An 18,181-nucleotide genomic window follows, 5' to 3' on the forward strand; every position below is an offset into this window, starting at 1 on the left:
AAACTCGAAAATCTTGTTCCAGGCTCGGGTTTGCAACAGGAAGCTCCCGAGTCTGGCCAGTGGTCAATAAACCATTTTTCCTTCTCAAAATCATTCCTGAGTCCTGGCTTTTCTATACGCAAATAATTGAACCTCTCTCAAATTTTACAACAGTATGGCTGTGCAGAGTTCCCTGGGCCTTGCCGAAATTCTGTCCTCCTGGCCTTTGGGGAAGCAGAGAGTGGGCAGGATGGTGCCACAGCTCATGGGAGTTTGCCATCTAGGCCAGTTAACAGGTGATAATCATACGATAAAAGATGATAACTGCAAGGTGCTTAAATTTTATTGTTTACTCAATAAAACAATTTTGCAAAGTCGTATTAATATGCTAGTTTCATTGTTTTATAGATGAGAAAACTAAAAACCAGAGAGGTTAACTAATATGCCCAGATAGTGGCTAAGCCACGATTTGATCCAGAGGTTTGATCCCAGGATCTGCACTCTTAACTATACTTTGATTTCAATAGTAATACCAACTTTATAACGTTGTAAAGATTAAATTAATACATGCACAACTCTTAGAACAGCACGCAGGCACACAGTAAGCTCTGTATTAACCATTATCATCGTTCACCTAGGTTACAGTCATTTTGTGTCAAAATCCAGATTCGATTTCAAAAATTAACTCTCTTAACCGTAATGATATATATATGAGTTAGCCCTGGGTATTGGAGAGCACATAGGAGGGCTCCCCATCCCAGGAAGGGCATCTAATTCCAGATAGGGGAACGGGGACTGAAACTGGGAGTGTGTCGGATGTCGAGAAGATTAAAAAGACACATGCACTCGGTCCTGAGTGAGGGTGTCCATGTGTGAATGTGAAAAATCAAGGCAGGTTGACATTTGTTTTTTCACAAAAGGCAGCACATTTGTAATTCCGGATGGTTGGCTCCCACAGTGCGACGTAGAGTGTCGGGGGATGAGGTTGGAGAAACCTCATATCTAATTCCATGCTGCGAATGGTTTTACATTTTATTCTCCAAGAAATGTCACTGTCTGAACAATGGTATTTGAAGACCAAAAAAACAAAAAAACAAAAAACAAAAAACGAGCTGGATCGCTGCAGGAGTTAAAAGAAACTTGCATGAGCGAGTCATTGTACGGAGGAAAGGACCAATAAGTAATGCGCAGCAAATCACTTAGTTTCCACTTGCGTTGGATCTCGCCGCCACGTAAGCAAGCTAGTCTTGACAAGCAACTTTCACTGCCTCGCATGACAACTGCGCGGTCTCTGCCTTCCGGTGTCTTCCGTTGCTAGGGAGCCCGGAAGCGTGTCTCAGCGCTCCGCCCTGGCAAACCATAGAGTGCCGGAAGAACCGTGAGCAGAAGGGACGGGAGGAGAAAGCTGAGCGGCGGCAGCGTGTTTGTGTTGAAATGACTACTTTGGTGCTGGATAACGGAGCGTACAACGCCAAAATCGGCTACAGCCATGAAAACGTATCGTAAGTGTTCGGTTTTACCGGTGGACAGGACACAGAAGGCTAGTAAATTCCCATACCAGCTTAAATCTCGGAACATGGTGAACTGCAAACGCCCCCGTGCGGCCCTTAGCCTGTGCCAGAGGGATGCTCTGTTTGGACTGGGTGGTTAGGGATGCTTTGAAATGGATTTGATTATTTTAACTTTGTGTTACGTGGCCCCCGAAGTTGGATGGTGTTTCCGTTCCTTTCAGGAAATAGCCAAGGAAAATGGTCTTTTAGTGAAGCGCTTTTTGACCGAAGGGACCATAGTTAAAGTTCATGAGCTTTTCGAATTTGTGGATAACATTTTGAATGTACTGGAGATGCAATTATAGCTTTCATAAGATGCTGAAAGGGGTCCATGACCCCCAAATATCTAAATAATACAGTCTTGTTGCCTAGAGACTTCGAACACTCTCTACCTAGGCCTTTCGAAGTGCCCGCTGACTGACCTAGTTGATAAGTTCAACCAAGTAGAAATATTACAGTAGTATTCATGAAAAGTGTATTCTTAAAGTAGATCTTCTTTTGAAGAATAAGCAAACATAAAGGCATGCGTTTTCCTCTTTCAGATTCTCAGGATTTTTTTTTCCTCCTTTTTTCTATTGTTTTTAATGGGGCTAGCAAACTGCCAGAGAAAATAAATTGAAACAGTATTTCTGGAAAATATTTTGGCAATGTGTATCACTGTTCATATCCTTTGACAGAGCAGTTCTATTTTTTAATCATTTATCTAAGGAGTTAACTAGGTGTTTGATAAAAGTCCTTACAAGGATTCCCACCAACAGTGCACAAGGGTTCCAGTTTCTCCACACCCTCCCCAACCCTTATTTTCCTAAAAAAAAAAAAAAAGCCAAGTTGGTGAGGTGTTATCTCATTGCAGTTTTTTTTTAAGATTTATTTCATTTATTTCTCTCCTTCCCCCCCTCCCCATCTGCTCTCTGTGTCCCTTTGCTGTGTGTTCTTGTCTTTCTGCTTGCATTATAGGTGGCACTGGGAATCTGCATCTCTTTTTTGTTGCATCAGCTTGCTGCATCATATCTCTGTGTGGCACCACCCCTGGGTGGGCTGCGCTTTTTTCATGGGGCACCCCTGCATGGCCTGGCACTCCTTGCGCACAGCAGCGCTGCACATGGGCCAGCTTACCAAAAGGGTCAGGAGGCCCTGGACCCTTCATATGGCGGACCGAAGCTCTATCAGTTGAGCCACGTCCACTTCCCCTCATTGCAGTTTTGATTTGCATTTCCCTGATGACTGGTGATGCTAAACATGTTTTCATGTTCTAAACATGTTTTCTTTGGAGAAATGTCTAAGTCCTTTGCCCATTTAAGGAACTGGAATGTCTTTTGTTGAATTGTGGGAGTTCTTTATATATTCTGGATCTTAAAATCTTATCAATGATTTTTTAAAAGCTTAGATAAAGAAGTCGGTAGAGGATGTTGCATATTATTAAAGACATTGTATATGGTAGCAAACAGATGGTGCTCAAGCTGTATGACCAAGAATAACAAATTGGATAAATTATTATACTACACTAAGATTGAATATAACGTACCTTCTTAAAATTATGTTCTCAAAGAATGTTTAAACCTTTAGAGAAATTGCTTTGACAGTGTGAGTGAAATAAGCAAGTATAAAACATCTTTACAGTATTATCCTAATATCCTCTGTAAATATGTGTATGTGTATGTATATGTCAGTGTATCTGTATACGTATGTGTGTATGTGATTTAGAATGGCTCTAGTTTGTTTCCCTAACCAGATTAACTCAGTGGTGGGCAGGAACATGTTTAAAACTACCTTCTCTTTCTGTACCTTGAAGAATTTTGATGACCAAAAATCTTTGGCTTTATGGAATCTTAATTATATTGCCAGAATTTTGAACTTACAAATCATTAATTGGATGGTGTAAAGGATTTTCTCATTAAAGCCGGAAAAACCAGGACCTTTACTGAAGCCCTGCCTCTCATCTGTGCAGTGGTGTCAATACCCAACTGTAAGGATTTCTTGAGGATTATTTGAGAAAGATAAACGGTCCAGTATAGAGTCTGGTACATACTAGAACTTATACACACACACACACACTTTTTAATTATTTGAAGACAGAATAAGAAATTCTAGTTGGATATCCTGACCTCTATTGGCATCATGGTGGTGTTTAAATAAATGTATTTTTAGGAACTAAGTATTTAGAGAATAATTCTATTATTTGTTTCTTTATTAATAGGGTTATTCCTAACTGTCAGTTCAGGTCAAAAACAGCACGTCTTAAAACCTTTACTGCTAACCAGATAGATGAGATAAAAGATCCCTCTGGACTCTTTTACATCCTTCCTTTTCAAAAGGTAATCCAGTTATGTTTCATTTCTAGCATTGTACACTCAAATTTAAAGATAATTTTATTTGCATCTATGAGACTTTGTGTGTATATATGAATATATTTTTAGATCTGAGCAAAGGTGACTTAAATTTTAACTAAGATCTTATTAAAACCAATTATAGAAATCAGATTTTCCCAATAAAAATAAATGATCATGGTTTAATTAATGCTTGTAGGTGCTGAATTTTATTTATTTATCTTATAAGATGAGCAAGATGAACACATTCCTTTAGGAAAATAAGTGTAAAGACACATCTCTATATATTGAACCCTGGAAATTTTGATTATTCTTCGTTTGTAGTTTTGTAACTTTCCAAAAAAGAAAGACATACTAATATTATTGGTCCAAAATTCATATGCCATTAGACTAGAGAAGAGATAAAAAGATAAACACCAGTGATTTAGAAAATATTAATTTGATTTTTTAAAATTGTCCAAATATCTTTGATAATTAAATTTATTTATAAAATTTTAGGGCTACTTGGTGAATTGGGATGTTCAAAGACAAGTTTGGGATTACCTTTTTGGAAAAGAAATGTATCAGGTAACAAAATCGGAGTATGTATTTGAATTCTTTTTCCATGTCTTATGCAAATAAAAATGGAACTTGCAAGATACATAGACTTCTGGATCTGATTCTAGTTTATATTCTAGTCATTCTAATTTACTGTGCCTACGTTTGATTTTTTAAATATTAAATAAATGTAAATGAATAGAATTTCCATTCTGACATGGAAATGAAGGTTAAATGGAGATAATCTGTATGAAACTCAAGATTAAAAGTTTATTTCAGATTCTAATACTATTCTTAGACCAATTCACTGTTTCATTTTTATTTTCACTATAAAATAATTTTGACTATATACCTGAATAAGTGAATAAGATAATTTTTTACTTTTAATGTCTGTTGTGGGATATAAGTATTTGAGAGAATGTTCAAGTTTTACTGCGCGTCAAGAATATGTGGCATAACTATGAACCAAATATATAGTATAACAAATTGTATGATTCAAAAAAAATTTTTTTATGTATCCAGTATATTGAGAAATGTATGTTTTTATTCAACTGTGTTTTCTTTTTAGTTTTTAATTGTTTTTATTTTCAGTTATTAAGTGTACAAAATAAAGTTTGGAAAAAAATGTGTGGGAGAGAATTCTGTAAACTTTAAATATCGTAAAGATTCTTGCCTTTTTTCTTTTAAAAATGAAGTTACAAAAGTCCTGATACTTGTAGTTTTATCAATCATTACTTTTGCATAATTACCTTTGAAGAAATTGATAGTATCATTTTATTCTGTTGTTAAGAGTGGTAAAATTGCATAATAGTTCAGTGCTTGGATTCTCTAACCAGACTCCCTGGGTTCAAATCCCAGCTATGCCATTAATTAGCTGTGTGAACTTTTATAGCTTATTTTATAGCTTATTTCCAAACTGTGCCTCAGTTTGGTCATTTGTTTAATAGGGATCATAATAAGCCCTATCTCATAATATATGTATATATAATAAGTGTTTCTAATTTTTACAAATTACAGAACTTTTTGGGATTTGTTTTCCCTCACAGGTTGATTTTTTAGATACCAATGTTATTATCACAGAACCATATTTTAATTTCACTTCAATTCAGGAATCAATGAATGAAATCCTATTTGAAGAATATCAATTCCAAGCAGTATTAAGAGTAAATGGTGAGTTAAAGTTTTGATTGAAATTAAATTACATAATCAGGATTAAAAAACAAAGAAAAAAATTAAATTACATGAATATGAATAGGGTAAAGAAATCCTTAACATCTTAGAATACTGGGTGACATTCTTTTAGGTTTGAAGGAAATAAAAGATGGAATTTTAAAACTAGATGGACCCTTTGAGAGATTATCTAGTAAGACCTCTCACAGTTTATCTTTTTTGTTAATATGGTATTGCTCCCTAATTAAGTTACTATACACATATTTCTAATCTCTGAAAGATTATCGTTTCTGAGGTAGTTTCCTTTCCTGTCATCTGTTTATTATTACTGCTATTACTGATGGAAATATTAAAACTTCAGGTTGCCAATTTAAGGAAAAATAATCTATAAATATCTAAACCCAAAATTATTAAAGACTAGGTCTACATTATGTGATTGTGTAGAACAAAAATCTTCATGTTCTGTGAAAAGTACCTGTATTCAAGTACTTAGCTTGCAGAAGAATTTAAGGTTATATAAGTGACTTTATAATACAATGGTTAAACTAGTTTCTACAACTGTGGTTCTCAACCAGGGGTGCTTTCGCTCCCCAGGGACATTTGGCAATGACTGGAGACGTTTTTGGTTGTCACAACTGGGATGGTAATACTAGAGTGAGTAGAGGCCAGGGATGCTGCTGAACCCCCCCAACAACAAAGATTATCTGGCCCAAAGTATTAGTAGCTCTAAGACTAAGAAACCCTGCTCTACAGCCGTACTTCCTTGGTTTTAGTCCAGGCTCTACCACCGTGTGACCTTGGGAATATTATTTAACTTCTCATGCCTTGTTTTCCTCATATGGACTTGTTTTAAGGTTTAAAATGTATACTCCTCAAATAGTACTTAGAGTTGAACCTGGCATGTAATAAAATGCTTAGTAAAACTTAGTTGCTGAGGAAGAAGAAGCAAGATGGCATAAATTTAAGTGCACACTCATCAGCTCTCTCGTAAAAAATGGCTGCTTGAGCTCGAGATCCTGCCCAAGTGAGATGTTTTGGGAACCCACAGAGCAGGAGGCTTCAGGGTATCGATCTGGAGAGAGCTGGATAAAGAGATAAATTGCTCAAGGTAACACCCTGAGTTTCTAGCCCCAGAGGCTGGAAACTGGGATGGAAAGGCTAAAGGCAATAAGTCGCTCCGAGCCTGACTACCCCCAGCCACTCAGCAAGAGGGAATGTTCTCTGAGCATTCTCCCAGAGTGGGAGGGTTCTGGCAAAGGGTGGAAAGTTTCCTTTCTGTGGGTATGTTTACCTGAACCACCTTTGAGCTTTGAGGAGCATACCAGCTGGCTTGAGGTGGCAGGAGGAAAAAGGGGGAGGTGAAGAGAGAGGTAGCCTGATTTACCTAGTTGGCCTGGGAGAAAAGAACCTAGCCTGGGAGAGGGTGGAGTCAGGCAATTGACTAGTCTGTGCTGAAAACTATCAAATATCAACTCCTCTAAGGGAGGCGGGCAGGAGGAAGTGCTTAATAAGTTTCCAAGAGTGTGTTTAGGGTCCCCTGGGAGGAAGGAGTGGTTTAGGAGAGGGTTGAGAGTATTTTTCTGCAGCGAATTCAACCACCAGGCTCTGATTTGGATTTCAAAAGTGAACTCAACCTGACCCAGACAGGTGAGGGAGGGATTCCCTCACACAGGCTATTGAGTCCTGCTGCCCTGGGAGAGAAAGCAGTTAAGAATAGAAAGGGGCAGGGACAAACCTGCCTGAGGGAAAGTGACTGGATAGCTTTCTGAATAGCTAACTGACCCAAAGAGAAAGTTTAGCTCAGTGGAGGAGTTTCTGCTTAGAATATATGAGTTCCCTAGTTCGATTCCTGGCTCCTCTTAGAGTAATGATCTGCCGGGATATCAAACACCCACCTGATACTTTAGGACAAGGAAAACAGACATATTTGTGCTAGTTTCTCTTAGGTCTCTTATTTCTCCTAAAAAAAAAAGGTTACTTTTAAAAAAAATTTAACTTAGCTTACTTGCTAAAACCCACTTCAAAATCTACAGAGGGCAGGCTGCAGGGTAATTGATTGCAGAACACCAGCAGCCTGAGAAGCTACTCGGGCCTAAGAGGGAAGGCTGTTCTTCCTTAGTGTTTGTTTAACTGCTTGCTTGTGTATTTGGTTTTTTGTTGTTATTGTTTTCTTGTTTTTCTTTCCTCTTTCTCCCCCACCACCCCCCTTATTATTATTATTTTTCTATCTTTTAATTTGGTGCTGCTGGCTTGTTTCTTGTTTGCTGTGCTTCCTCCTCCTCTTCCTGATTTCTTTGTATACCAGTTTTGTCTATCAGGGCTATCTCTTCTCCTTTCTTCATCTTCCTCTCTTCCATTTTCCCTTGTTCTTACATCCCACCTCTCTGTTTAGTCCTTACTTATTCTGGTTTATATTTCTAACTTGTCTATTCTGTTTTCTTTCATTAACTTTTTTTTCTTTTGTCCTCCCTTTTTGCTTTCCCTCTCTCATCATTCAGGTCTTTTAATTAATTCTATATGTTTTTCTCTATTTGGATACCCATTTCATTGTAGGTACTCAACTTGATTATTCCTCTTATTCTGCAGAACTTACATGAGTCAAATATTCATTTTCCGAGGCCTTATACAGTTCCTCTTCTAACTTTTACTATAATTATTACTATTATCCTTTTTCTTTTCTTACCTCTTTCACTTTCTTTGGCCCTAATCTTTTTCTTCACGGGAACAAAGAAATCAGCAGGGAAATAGAAGAACAAAGTGTCAAAGAGAAAACTTAACACACACACACACACACACAAACAGCAGCTAAATAAAAACGTAGAGTATAGAAATAGAAGCTAATCAAAACCCATCAAGATAAAAAGATGACCAGACAGCAACAAAAAATTACAAACCATACTAACAAACAGGAAGACAAGGCCCAGTCCAGTGAACAAACTAAAAACCAGGAAGACTTGCAGACCATCAAACAACTAAACAAAGCTGTCCGAACAAATATCATGGACCAGCTTAGTGAAGTGAAGGAAGAGATTAAGAATATTAAGAAGACATTGAGAGAACATACTGAAGAAATTGTAAACATACATAAAAGAAAACGGATATGATGGTGATGAAAGGTAGAATCCAAGAAGTCAAGAATATACTGTAAGCACATAACAGCAGATTTGAACAGGCAGAGGAAAGAATCAGTGACATGGAAAACAGAACATCTGAAATCAGAGAGATGTTAAAACAGATAGATAAATAGGTTGAAAAAATCCAGCAGGGACTTAGGGACTTGAATTACAACACAAAGCACTATAGGCATACCAGAGGGAGAAGAGAAGTAAAAGGGAGTGTTGGAGGAAATAATGGCTGAAAACGTCCCAGTGCTATTGGGAAGGAGATAGATGTATATGTCCAGGAAGTACAATGCACCCCAAACAGTATACATCCCAGCAGGCCTACTATAAGACATATACTTGTCAAACTGTCCAATGCTCAAAGAGAAGATATTGAAGGCAGCAAGAGAAAAGAGAACCATCATATATGAGGGATGCTCAATAAGATTAATTGCTGATTTCTCATCAGAAACCATGGAGGCAAGAAGGCAGTACTATGAAATAATGAAGGTGTGAAAAGAAAAAAAAACTTCCAGCTAGGAATTCTCTATCCAGCAAAGCTGCATTCAGAAATGTTGGAGAGTTCAGAATACTCACAGATAAATAATGAGAGTATGCCAATAAGAAACCTGCCCTTCAAGAAATAATAAAAGGAGTTCTGTAGATTGAAAGGAAAAAAGCAGAAGAGAGAGTTGGAGGAGAGTGTAAGAACAACTAAAGAGACAAAAAGAGAAATAAAAACAAAATATGATATACATAAACCCAAAGAAAATATGACTAATGTAAGTAATTCCTTGAGGGTAATAACACTGTTAATGCACTAAACTCACCACTCAAGAGATACAGATTGGAAGAATGGATAAGGAAATATGACCCATCTATATGCTGTCTTCAAGAAACTCACCTTAGACCCAGAGATTCAAGGAGGCTGAAAGTAAATGACCAGAAAACAATCTTACAAGCAAACAATAATCAAAAAATGGCAGAAGTAGCTACACTTATATCAGGCAAAAAAGACTTGAAATGCAGAACTATTGTAAGAGACAATGATGAACACTATTTATTAGTAAAAGGGGTAATCTTTCAAGAAGGAAGAACAACCATAAACATGTATGCACCTAACGAGGGAGCCTCAAAATACATGAGGCAAACACTGGAAAACTAAGTGGAGAAATAGATGCCTCTACAATTATAGTTGGGGACTTTAATACACCATTATCAACATTAGACAGAATATCTCAGTAGAGGATCAATAAAGAAACAAAGACTTTGAACAATACATTAGAGGATCTGGACCTAATAGACATATACAGAACACTACACCCAAATATAGTGGGATATACATTCTTCTCGAATGCACATGGATCGTTCTCCAAGATAGACCCTATGCTAGGCCACAGAAACATTCTCAGTGAACTCAGGAAGATTGGAATTATACAAAATAATTTCTCTGACCACAGTGGAATGAAGCTAGAAGTCAGTAAGGGCCAAAGAACCAGACTAGGCACAAAGATATGGAAGTTAAACAACATACTCTTAGACAAACAGTGGGTTAAGGAAGAAATTTCAAAAGAAATCAGTAACTATGTTTAAAAAAATGAAAATGACTACACAACATATCAAAACCTATGGGATGCAGCAAAAGCTGTACTGAGGGGGAAATTCATAACCATAAAGGCATATATTAAAAAAGAAGAGCTAAAATTGAAGTCCTAATTGCACAGTTGGAGGAATTAGAAAAAGACCAATAAACTAACCCCAAAAGAAGTAGAAATAAGGATATAACAAAGATAAGAGCAAAATTAAGTGAAATGGAAAATAAAGCACTAGAAAAAAAATAAAACCAAACGCTGGTTCTTTGAGAAGATCAATAAAACTAACAAACCCTTAGCCACACTAACAGGAAAAGAGAGAAGATGCAAATACACAAAATAAGAAATGAAAAAAGATGTAACACCACTGACCCTACAGAAATAAACAGTACTGTAAGAGGATATCTGAGAAATGATATGCCAACAAGAAGGACAATTTAGAGGAAGTGGACAAATTCCTAGAAACACATACGCAACCTACACTGACGAAAGAAGAAATTGATGAACTCAACAAACCCATCACAAGTGAAGAGAATCAGTCGTCAAAAACTTGCCAACTAAGAAGAGCCCAGGACCAGACTGCTTCACAGGTGAATTCTACCAAACATTCCAGAAAGAACTAACACCAATCATGCTTAAACTCTTTCAAAAAATTAAAGTAGAAGGAACATTGCCTAACTCATCCTATGATGCCAACATTACCCTAATACCAAAGCCAAACAAAGATACCACAGGAAAGGAAAATTAGAGACCATTCTCTCTGATGAACTAGATGATAAAATCCTCAAAAAAATACTTGCTAATCATATTCAACAACACATCAAACGAATTATACATCATGACCTAGTGGGTTTCATCCCAGGTATGCAAGTAAGGTTGAACATAAGAAAATCAATCAATGTAATACATCACATAAACAGTTAGAAAGAAAAAAAAATCATATGATCATCTCTATAGACACAGAAAAAGTCTTCGACAAGATTCAGTACCCTTTCCTGATATAAACACTGCAAAAGATAGGACTAGAAGGAAACTTTCTGAATGGCATAAAGGGTATATATGAAAACTACAGCTAGCATCATATACAATGGTGAAATCCTAAAAGCTTTCCCTCTAAGATTGGGAAGAAGACAAGGATGCCCACTATCACTGCTCACCTTTAACATTGTGTTAGAAGTACTTGCTAGAGCATGAGGCAAGAAAAAGATATAAAAGGCATCCAGATTGGAAAGGAAGAAGTAAAAATTTCACCATTTGCAGATGACATGATCCTATACATAGAAAGCCCTGAGAAATCTACAAAAAAGCTTCTGGAGCTTAAAAATGAATTCCGTAAATTCGCAGTTTATAAGATCAATGGGCAAAAATCAGTAGCATTTTTGTACACCAATAATGAGCAATCTAAGGAGGAAATCAAGAAAAAAAATACCATTTACAATAGTAACTAAAATCAACTATCTAGGAGTAAATTTAACTAAAGATATAAATTACTTATACACAGAAAACTACACAACATTCTTAAATGAAATGAAAGACTTAAATAAATGGAAGAATATTCCGTGTTCATGGATAGGAATATTAAATATCATTGAGATGTGTACCCTATCCCACTGAATCTACAGATTTAATGCACTCCCAATAAAAATCAATATAACATTTTTTTCTGAATTGGAAAAACTATGAAATTTATTTGGAAGGGCAGGAGGCCCTGAATAGTCAAAGACATATTGAAAAAGAAAAATGAAATCAGAGGAATCACACTACCTGACTTTAAAATAAACTACAAAGCTACAGTGTTCAAAACTACATGGTATTGGCACAAGGATAGACATACTGACCAATTGAACCAAATTGAAAGTTCTGATATAGATCCTTGAGTATACAGCCATCTGATATTTAACAAGGCCACTAAGCCCACTCACCTGGTTGAGAATGGCCTCTTCAACAAATGGTGCTTGGAGAACTGGATATCCTTATCAGAAGGAAAGAGAGGAACACCATCTCACACCTTATACAAAAATCAACTCATGATGGATCAGAGATCTAAATATAAGAGCCAGGACCATAAAGACCTTGGAAGATAATGTAAGGAAGCATCTACAGGACCTTGTAATAGGAAATGGCTTCATGAACTTCACATCCAAAGCATGAGCAGCAAAAGAAAAACAGATAAATGGGACCTCAAAATTAAAGCCTTTTGCACCTCAAAGCAGTTTGTCAAGAAAGTGAAAAGACAGCCTACCCAATGGGAGAAAATATTTGGTAACAATATATCTGATAGGAGCCTAATATCCAGCGTAAATAAAGAAGTCCTGTATCTTAAAATTAAGAAGACAACCGATTTAAAAATTGGGCAAGTGATTTGAACAGACACCTCTCCAAAGAAGAAATATAAATGGCTAAAAAGCACATGAAAAAATGCTCAACATCACTACCTAGCAGGGAAATGCAAATCCAGACTACAATGAGATACCATCTTATACCCATTAGGCTGGTGGCCATTAAAAAAACAGAGGACTACAAGTGTTGGAGAGGATGTGGAGGAATGGGAACCCTCATCCACTGCTGGTGAGAATGTAGAATGGTCCAGACATTTTGGCGAACAATTTGGCAGTTCCTCAAAAAGCTTAATTATACATCTGCCATATGACCCAGCAATTCTACTGGTGGGTATATACCCAGAAGAATTGAAAGCAAAGACACAAACAGATGTATGCACACCAATATTCATAGCAGCATTATTCACTCTTGCCAAATGTTGGAACCAACCCAAATACCTATTAACTGATGAATGGATAAAAAAGTGGTATATATGTACAATGGAATATTACTCAGCTGTAGGAAGGAGTATAGTACTAACACATGGGATAACATGGATGAATCTTGAGGACCTTATGTTGAGTGAAGCAAGCCAGGCATTGAAAGACAACTATTACATGACCTCTCTGATATGAATTAAGCAAATCAAGCCAACCCAGAGAGCTAGAGTCTGGAAGATATGTTTTATAGGAAATAGAAAGGGAAAAGAAGGTTGTGAGCCAACTCCCATATGGGCAAAATCTATGATAAGGTGGAAGTGAGTAGTTGTGCAGTGAAGGGATATGACGGGTATAGTCATACAATGGATTGGGTGGTGCATGCGTGATGGGGTTAAGGGGATGAGGATGGGTTGGATGGTCTATGGAACTGGAGGAAGGGCTGGGGGAGGAAACAGGTGAACACTGGGGATTGACAGGTATATAGTTGAAACCACAATGTTGAGAAAGCTCTCTTGGCAATATGACAAGGGTTACTGATTTGGGGTGTTGGATGGGGGTGGGGGCATTTGGGACAGGCACCCTTGGGGCAGTCTTCTAGATAATGTGTGAGTGATTATTTTGTCATAGTTGTTGTATCAGTGGGTGGAGACCCACATAATGAGTGGGAAGGAGTTGGACTCCCATCCTGGGGAGGTCTGATATGTTCTCAAAAAGAGGGGAGGGTGTCTCTTGAGAGCACCGTGGTTCCTAATAAGGGAGAACAGACTAGTGTATCAAGCCCTCTGCGTTGTTGCAAGTATTTGTGAATCTTGTCCTTCAAGGAGTGAAGCCTGGTGGTTGCCATGGGCCCTGAAGGGATGGGGAGAGAGGAATAGTATAGATTGAAGAGGGGGTATTTAGAGGGCAGTGGAAGTGTTCTGCATGATCTTGCAATGAGGATAGAGAACATGTTAAATTTAATCAAAAATCTTATTGAAGTCCATGGTCTAATGTGTAAACCATAATGTGAACCATTGACCATATAGTTGGTAGTTGTGTATCAATATTTGTACACCAGTTGTGGCAGATGTACTGTCCACATGTAAAAAGGTTATTGATACAAGAGGGGGCAAAGGAAAGCAGATGTTGGGTGTATGGGAGGCCCCTCTATTTTGTATGTGACTCTGCTGTGACCTAAAACTTCTATGAAGACAAAATGAAAAGAAAAGTAAGACCTTGGGGAAAAATGGAAACAAATCCCACTGTACATACAGGGCAACAGAATTATAGTGATGAAAGGCAAAAAATCAAATGTTTTTTAAAATATATTTTTTGGTTTTTTTTAATATCCCAATTTTACTTTTTCTAAATTATTAATGTATTTTATCTCCCATGTTTAAACCTATCATTATTTAATTTTCCTAAGAATTGTATTTGGTGATATTCTGGTCTTCATTTTTTTTTTTTTTTAAAGATTTAATATTTTTCTCCCCTTCCCCCCGCCACAGTTGTCTGTTCTCTGTGTCCATTTGCTGCATATTCTTCTTTTTGTCCGCTTCTGTTGTCAGCGGCACGGGAATCTATGTCTCTCTTTGTTGTGTCATCTTGTGTCAGCTCTCCGTGTGTGCAGTCCCATTCTTGGGCAGGCTGCACTTTCTTTTGCGCTGGGTGGCTCTCCTTACGGGGTGCACTCCTTGCGCGTAGGGCTCTCCTACGCGGGGGACGCCCCTGCATGGCACGGCACTCCTTGCACATATCAGCACTGTGCATGGGCCAGCTCCATATGGGTCAAGGAGGCCCAGGGTTTGAACTGCGGACCTCCCATGTGGTAGGTGGACACCCTATCCAAGTCCGCTTCCCTGGGCTTCATTTTTTAAGAAGTTTTGGATCACAGAAGGGTTACAGCTATGGCAGGGGAGGATCATTGATGTGGGGTGTCAGTGATGAGAGATACACGGGAGGAAGTTTACCTGGGCATACATAAAAGGTATATAAATGTGTTCAAGTGTTCATGGGGCATTGCCACAGTGGGTAGAAATTTACACAACTGAAAGAATATTGAATTCCCATCCTGGGGGGCTCTGCCACACTCTTAATGGAACAGCAACAATCACCCAAGTACAGGGGCAATGACTAGTGTCCATTGACCGATGCTTAATATTTATGACTATCCTTACGAGCCATTGTCTTGAAGTTGCAACATAGCCTTGTATTGTAAGGTGCCTAAGAGTTGTCTCCTGAGACCTCCCTGTTGCTCAAATGTGGCCTTTCTCTGAGCCAAACTCAGCATATAAATGCATTACCTTACCCCCAGCTTGGGACATGACTCCTGGGGATGAGCCTCCCTTGCACCAAGGGATTACTACCAGACACCAGTGAGCAATGCAACTGAAAAAAGACTTTGAATAAGGGGGGAAGGTAAAGACAAATAAGTTTATATGGCTAAGAGACTTCAAAATGAGTTGGGAGGTCTTCCTAGAGGTAGAGTTTATGCACATCTCAGCAGGATCTCATAGATAGCCAAAGTAGATGCTACCCCAAATAGTGGTGCTCCCGAGGGCCCTGGAGACACCCAGGTCCTACCATCATGGCAGATAGCTCTGGTGGTTGGTGCCTTGCCAGCAAGCCCTCTTTGAAGTTTGTGCTCCCTGGTATGACAGAGTTGGACTCAGATATGACTTCTCTACACATGCCTCTTCTGTCCCCTTTATTTGAACCTATAGTTGGTGCTGGAGTAGGTAGGTGTACATCCAAGAGACTTGAATCTCTGGTCCTTGTGCCAGTTGGGCCCTGAGCCTTAGCAGAGTTGGAACACCTACTCTCCAGTTCATTGGACTCACCCAGGACAACTAACAAGGAGGTGAGGATGGACACCAAGGAACTGAGAGAGTCTATAACTGCAAGCAGAAGAGTCCCATTCATCAGCCATATGGGACTGAATCCCCCTCTCAATAGGAGGTAGAGTGTGCATCACCATCTCAGAATCCACAGGATTGGGGAATAAAATATGGACTAGAGTGGTCTTACTGGTATTCTACTATAGACTTAATATAATTCTAGCAATGGAAGAAATTATATCATTGATGTGGAGACAGTGGCTACAGGAGGTGCTGAAGTCAGGGAGAGGGACAAAGAGGTGTAACACAGGGGCATTTCAGGACTTGAAATTGTCCTGAGTGACATTGCAATGACAGATATGAGTCATTACTTATATGGCCGTGGCGTACAGGATTGAGTTTGAGAGAGTGTAAACTACAATGTAAACTATAATCGTGATCACTGCCAATGTTCCAAAATTGTTCATCAATTGTAATGAATGTTCCACTCTAATGAAAGAAGTTGTTAATGTCGGGAAGGATGGGAGGTGTGGGGAGTGGGACATAGGATAATCCCTTATTTTTTTAAGTAATCTAAGTATCTTTTAAAAATAAATAGGGAAGTGGATGTGGCTCAAGTGATTGGGTTTCCACCTACCATTTGGGAGGACCCTGGTTTGATCCCTGGGGCCTCCTGGTTAAAAAAAAGCGTGCCCATGTAGTGAGCCGATTGCTCATGCAAATACCCACATGGCAAGCCAGTGCCCACACAAGTGAGTCATGCAGCAAGATGATGATGCAACAAAAGAGAGACAAAGGGGAGAGTCAAGGCGAGGTGCAACAAAAACTAGGATCTGAGGTGGCGCAAGTGACAGGGAACCTCTCTTCCCATCAGATTTCCCCAGGATTGAATCCCATCAGATCCTAGAGGAGAAAAAGGAGAAGAGAAGACAAAAAGAGAAGTAGATACAGAAGATCACACAGTGAATGGACACAGCAAAAAATAGCAGGGTGGGGGAAAGGGGAAGGTAAAACAAAGTCTTACAAATAAATAGATATATTTTTAAAAACTTAGTTGCATTTATAATATCAGCTAGGAAATGAAAATTTACCTTTAAAAATTGGTCACTGAATTTTTATTATATTTAGTATGTAAGTGTGATTTTTATTTTGTTTTTACTTTATAAGTATTATTTTCAAGTTTAAAGACTGCAAAGATTTTGTGTCAGTTCAGGATATTATTGTAGATTAGTATTTTTTTAAGAAATAAAGGGAAAATTGTCTTTATACTTGCCTAAGTTTGTTACCTTTCTTTATTGCTTTAAATGAATGTTCTACATTTATTTACTGTTTATTTTTTCCTTTTCCTTTTTTCTTTTTTTGCAGCTGGGGCTCTCAGTGCACATAGATATTTCAGAGATAATCCTTCTGAATTATGCTGTATCATTGTAGATAGTGGATATTCCTTTACACATATCGTTCCTTATTGTAGAAGTAAAAAGAAAAAAGAAGCAATTATTAGGTGAGTTGCATCTAATTTTTATTTTATTACTTAGAATGAACCTGAATGAAATATGTGATTACTGAACCAAATTTGATTTCTCCCTCTTTAGGATAAATGTGGGAGGAAAGCTCTTAACCAATCACCTAAAGGAGATCATTTCTTACAGGTAAAACTTCATGAGCTTTGATTGGGAAGAGAGAGTGTGGGGGATGAACTTTTTAAAGTATTTTAAAATCATTCCTTACCTTTTGTTGTAGTTCCAGGAGGCAATTCTATATTATAACTTTAAAAACTCTGTTGTATATATAAACTCTATTTTCAAATTAGAAAGCTTTCTAGGATAAAGAAATGTATTGTCTAACAAAAAGACATTTCTAAACTCTAGATAACAAAAACAAGTATGAAATAAGTTTGGTTGAATTCTGAACTGGTACTAGAATATATTCACTAATTTGAGAAGAGTTTAATTTATTGATAATATTTAAAATTATAAATGCATGGTAAAATATATTCAAAATGCAGAGAAGGAAATAACGGTCTAAAGGAAAATAAATTTCCTCTTCTCTGTTCTACTCAGGAGGTATAGTATTTGTACTATATTAATTCCTATTTTTCTAAATCTCTACAAGGCTTATGTTAAATATTTCTTGATTAACCCATATTAATTGATGTCCACTATTAAAAGATGAGTAACTTAGTATATTCAGCCATCACCCAACTGTTCTCCTTCCTAAATTTTATTTACTTTAAATTTGTCCTGTTAAAAATTGTAAATAGAATTCTTTTAAATCTCAATTTCTTACTATATTAATATTGGATCATATCATACAGTCAGTGCCTCTATGTTTTCTGAGAAAATAAGTGGAG

The 18,181-nt window shown here is 37.6% G+C and overlaps 1 protein-coding gene across 1 annotated transcript in view; it reads left to right on the plus strand.

The window, feature by feature from the left end:
- The first annotated feature begins 1,346 nt into the window (after positions 1-1,346).
- Positions 1,347-18,181, plus strand: part of ACTR6 (actin related protein 6) — a 33,298-nt gene continuing 16,463 nt past the window's right edge. Inside the window, exons 1-6 of the mRNA XM_058308596.2 lie at positions 1,347-1,481; positions 3,727-3,844; positions 4,355-4,423; positions 5,440-5,563; positions 17,197-17,332; positions 17,424-17,480. Coding sequence (XP_058164579.1) covers positions 1,414-1,481; positions 3,727-3,844; positions 4,355-4,423; positions 5,440-5,563; positions 17,197-17,332; positions 17,424-17,480 — 572 coding nt within the window. The 5' untranslated portion in view covers positions 1,347-1,413. The remainder of the gene's footprint in view (positions 1,482-3,726; positions 3,845-4,354; positions 4,424-5,439; positions 5,564-17,196; positions 17,333-17,423; positions 17,481-18,181) is intronic.

Source organism: Dasypus novemcinctus, chromosome 12 (assembly GCF_030445035.2).
Source record: "Dasypus novemcinctus isolate mDasNov1 chromosome 12, mDasNov1.1.hap2, whole genome shotgun sequence".
NCBI lineage: Eukaryota > Metazoa > Chordata > Mammalia > Cingulata > Dasypodidae > Dasypus > Dasypus novemcinctus.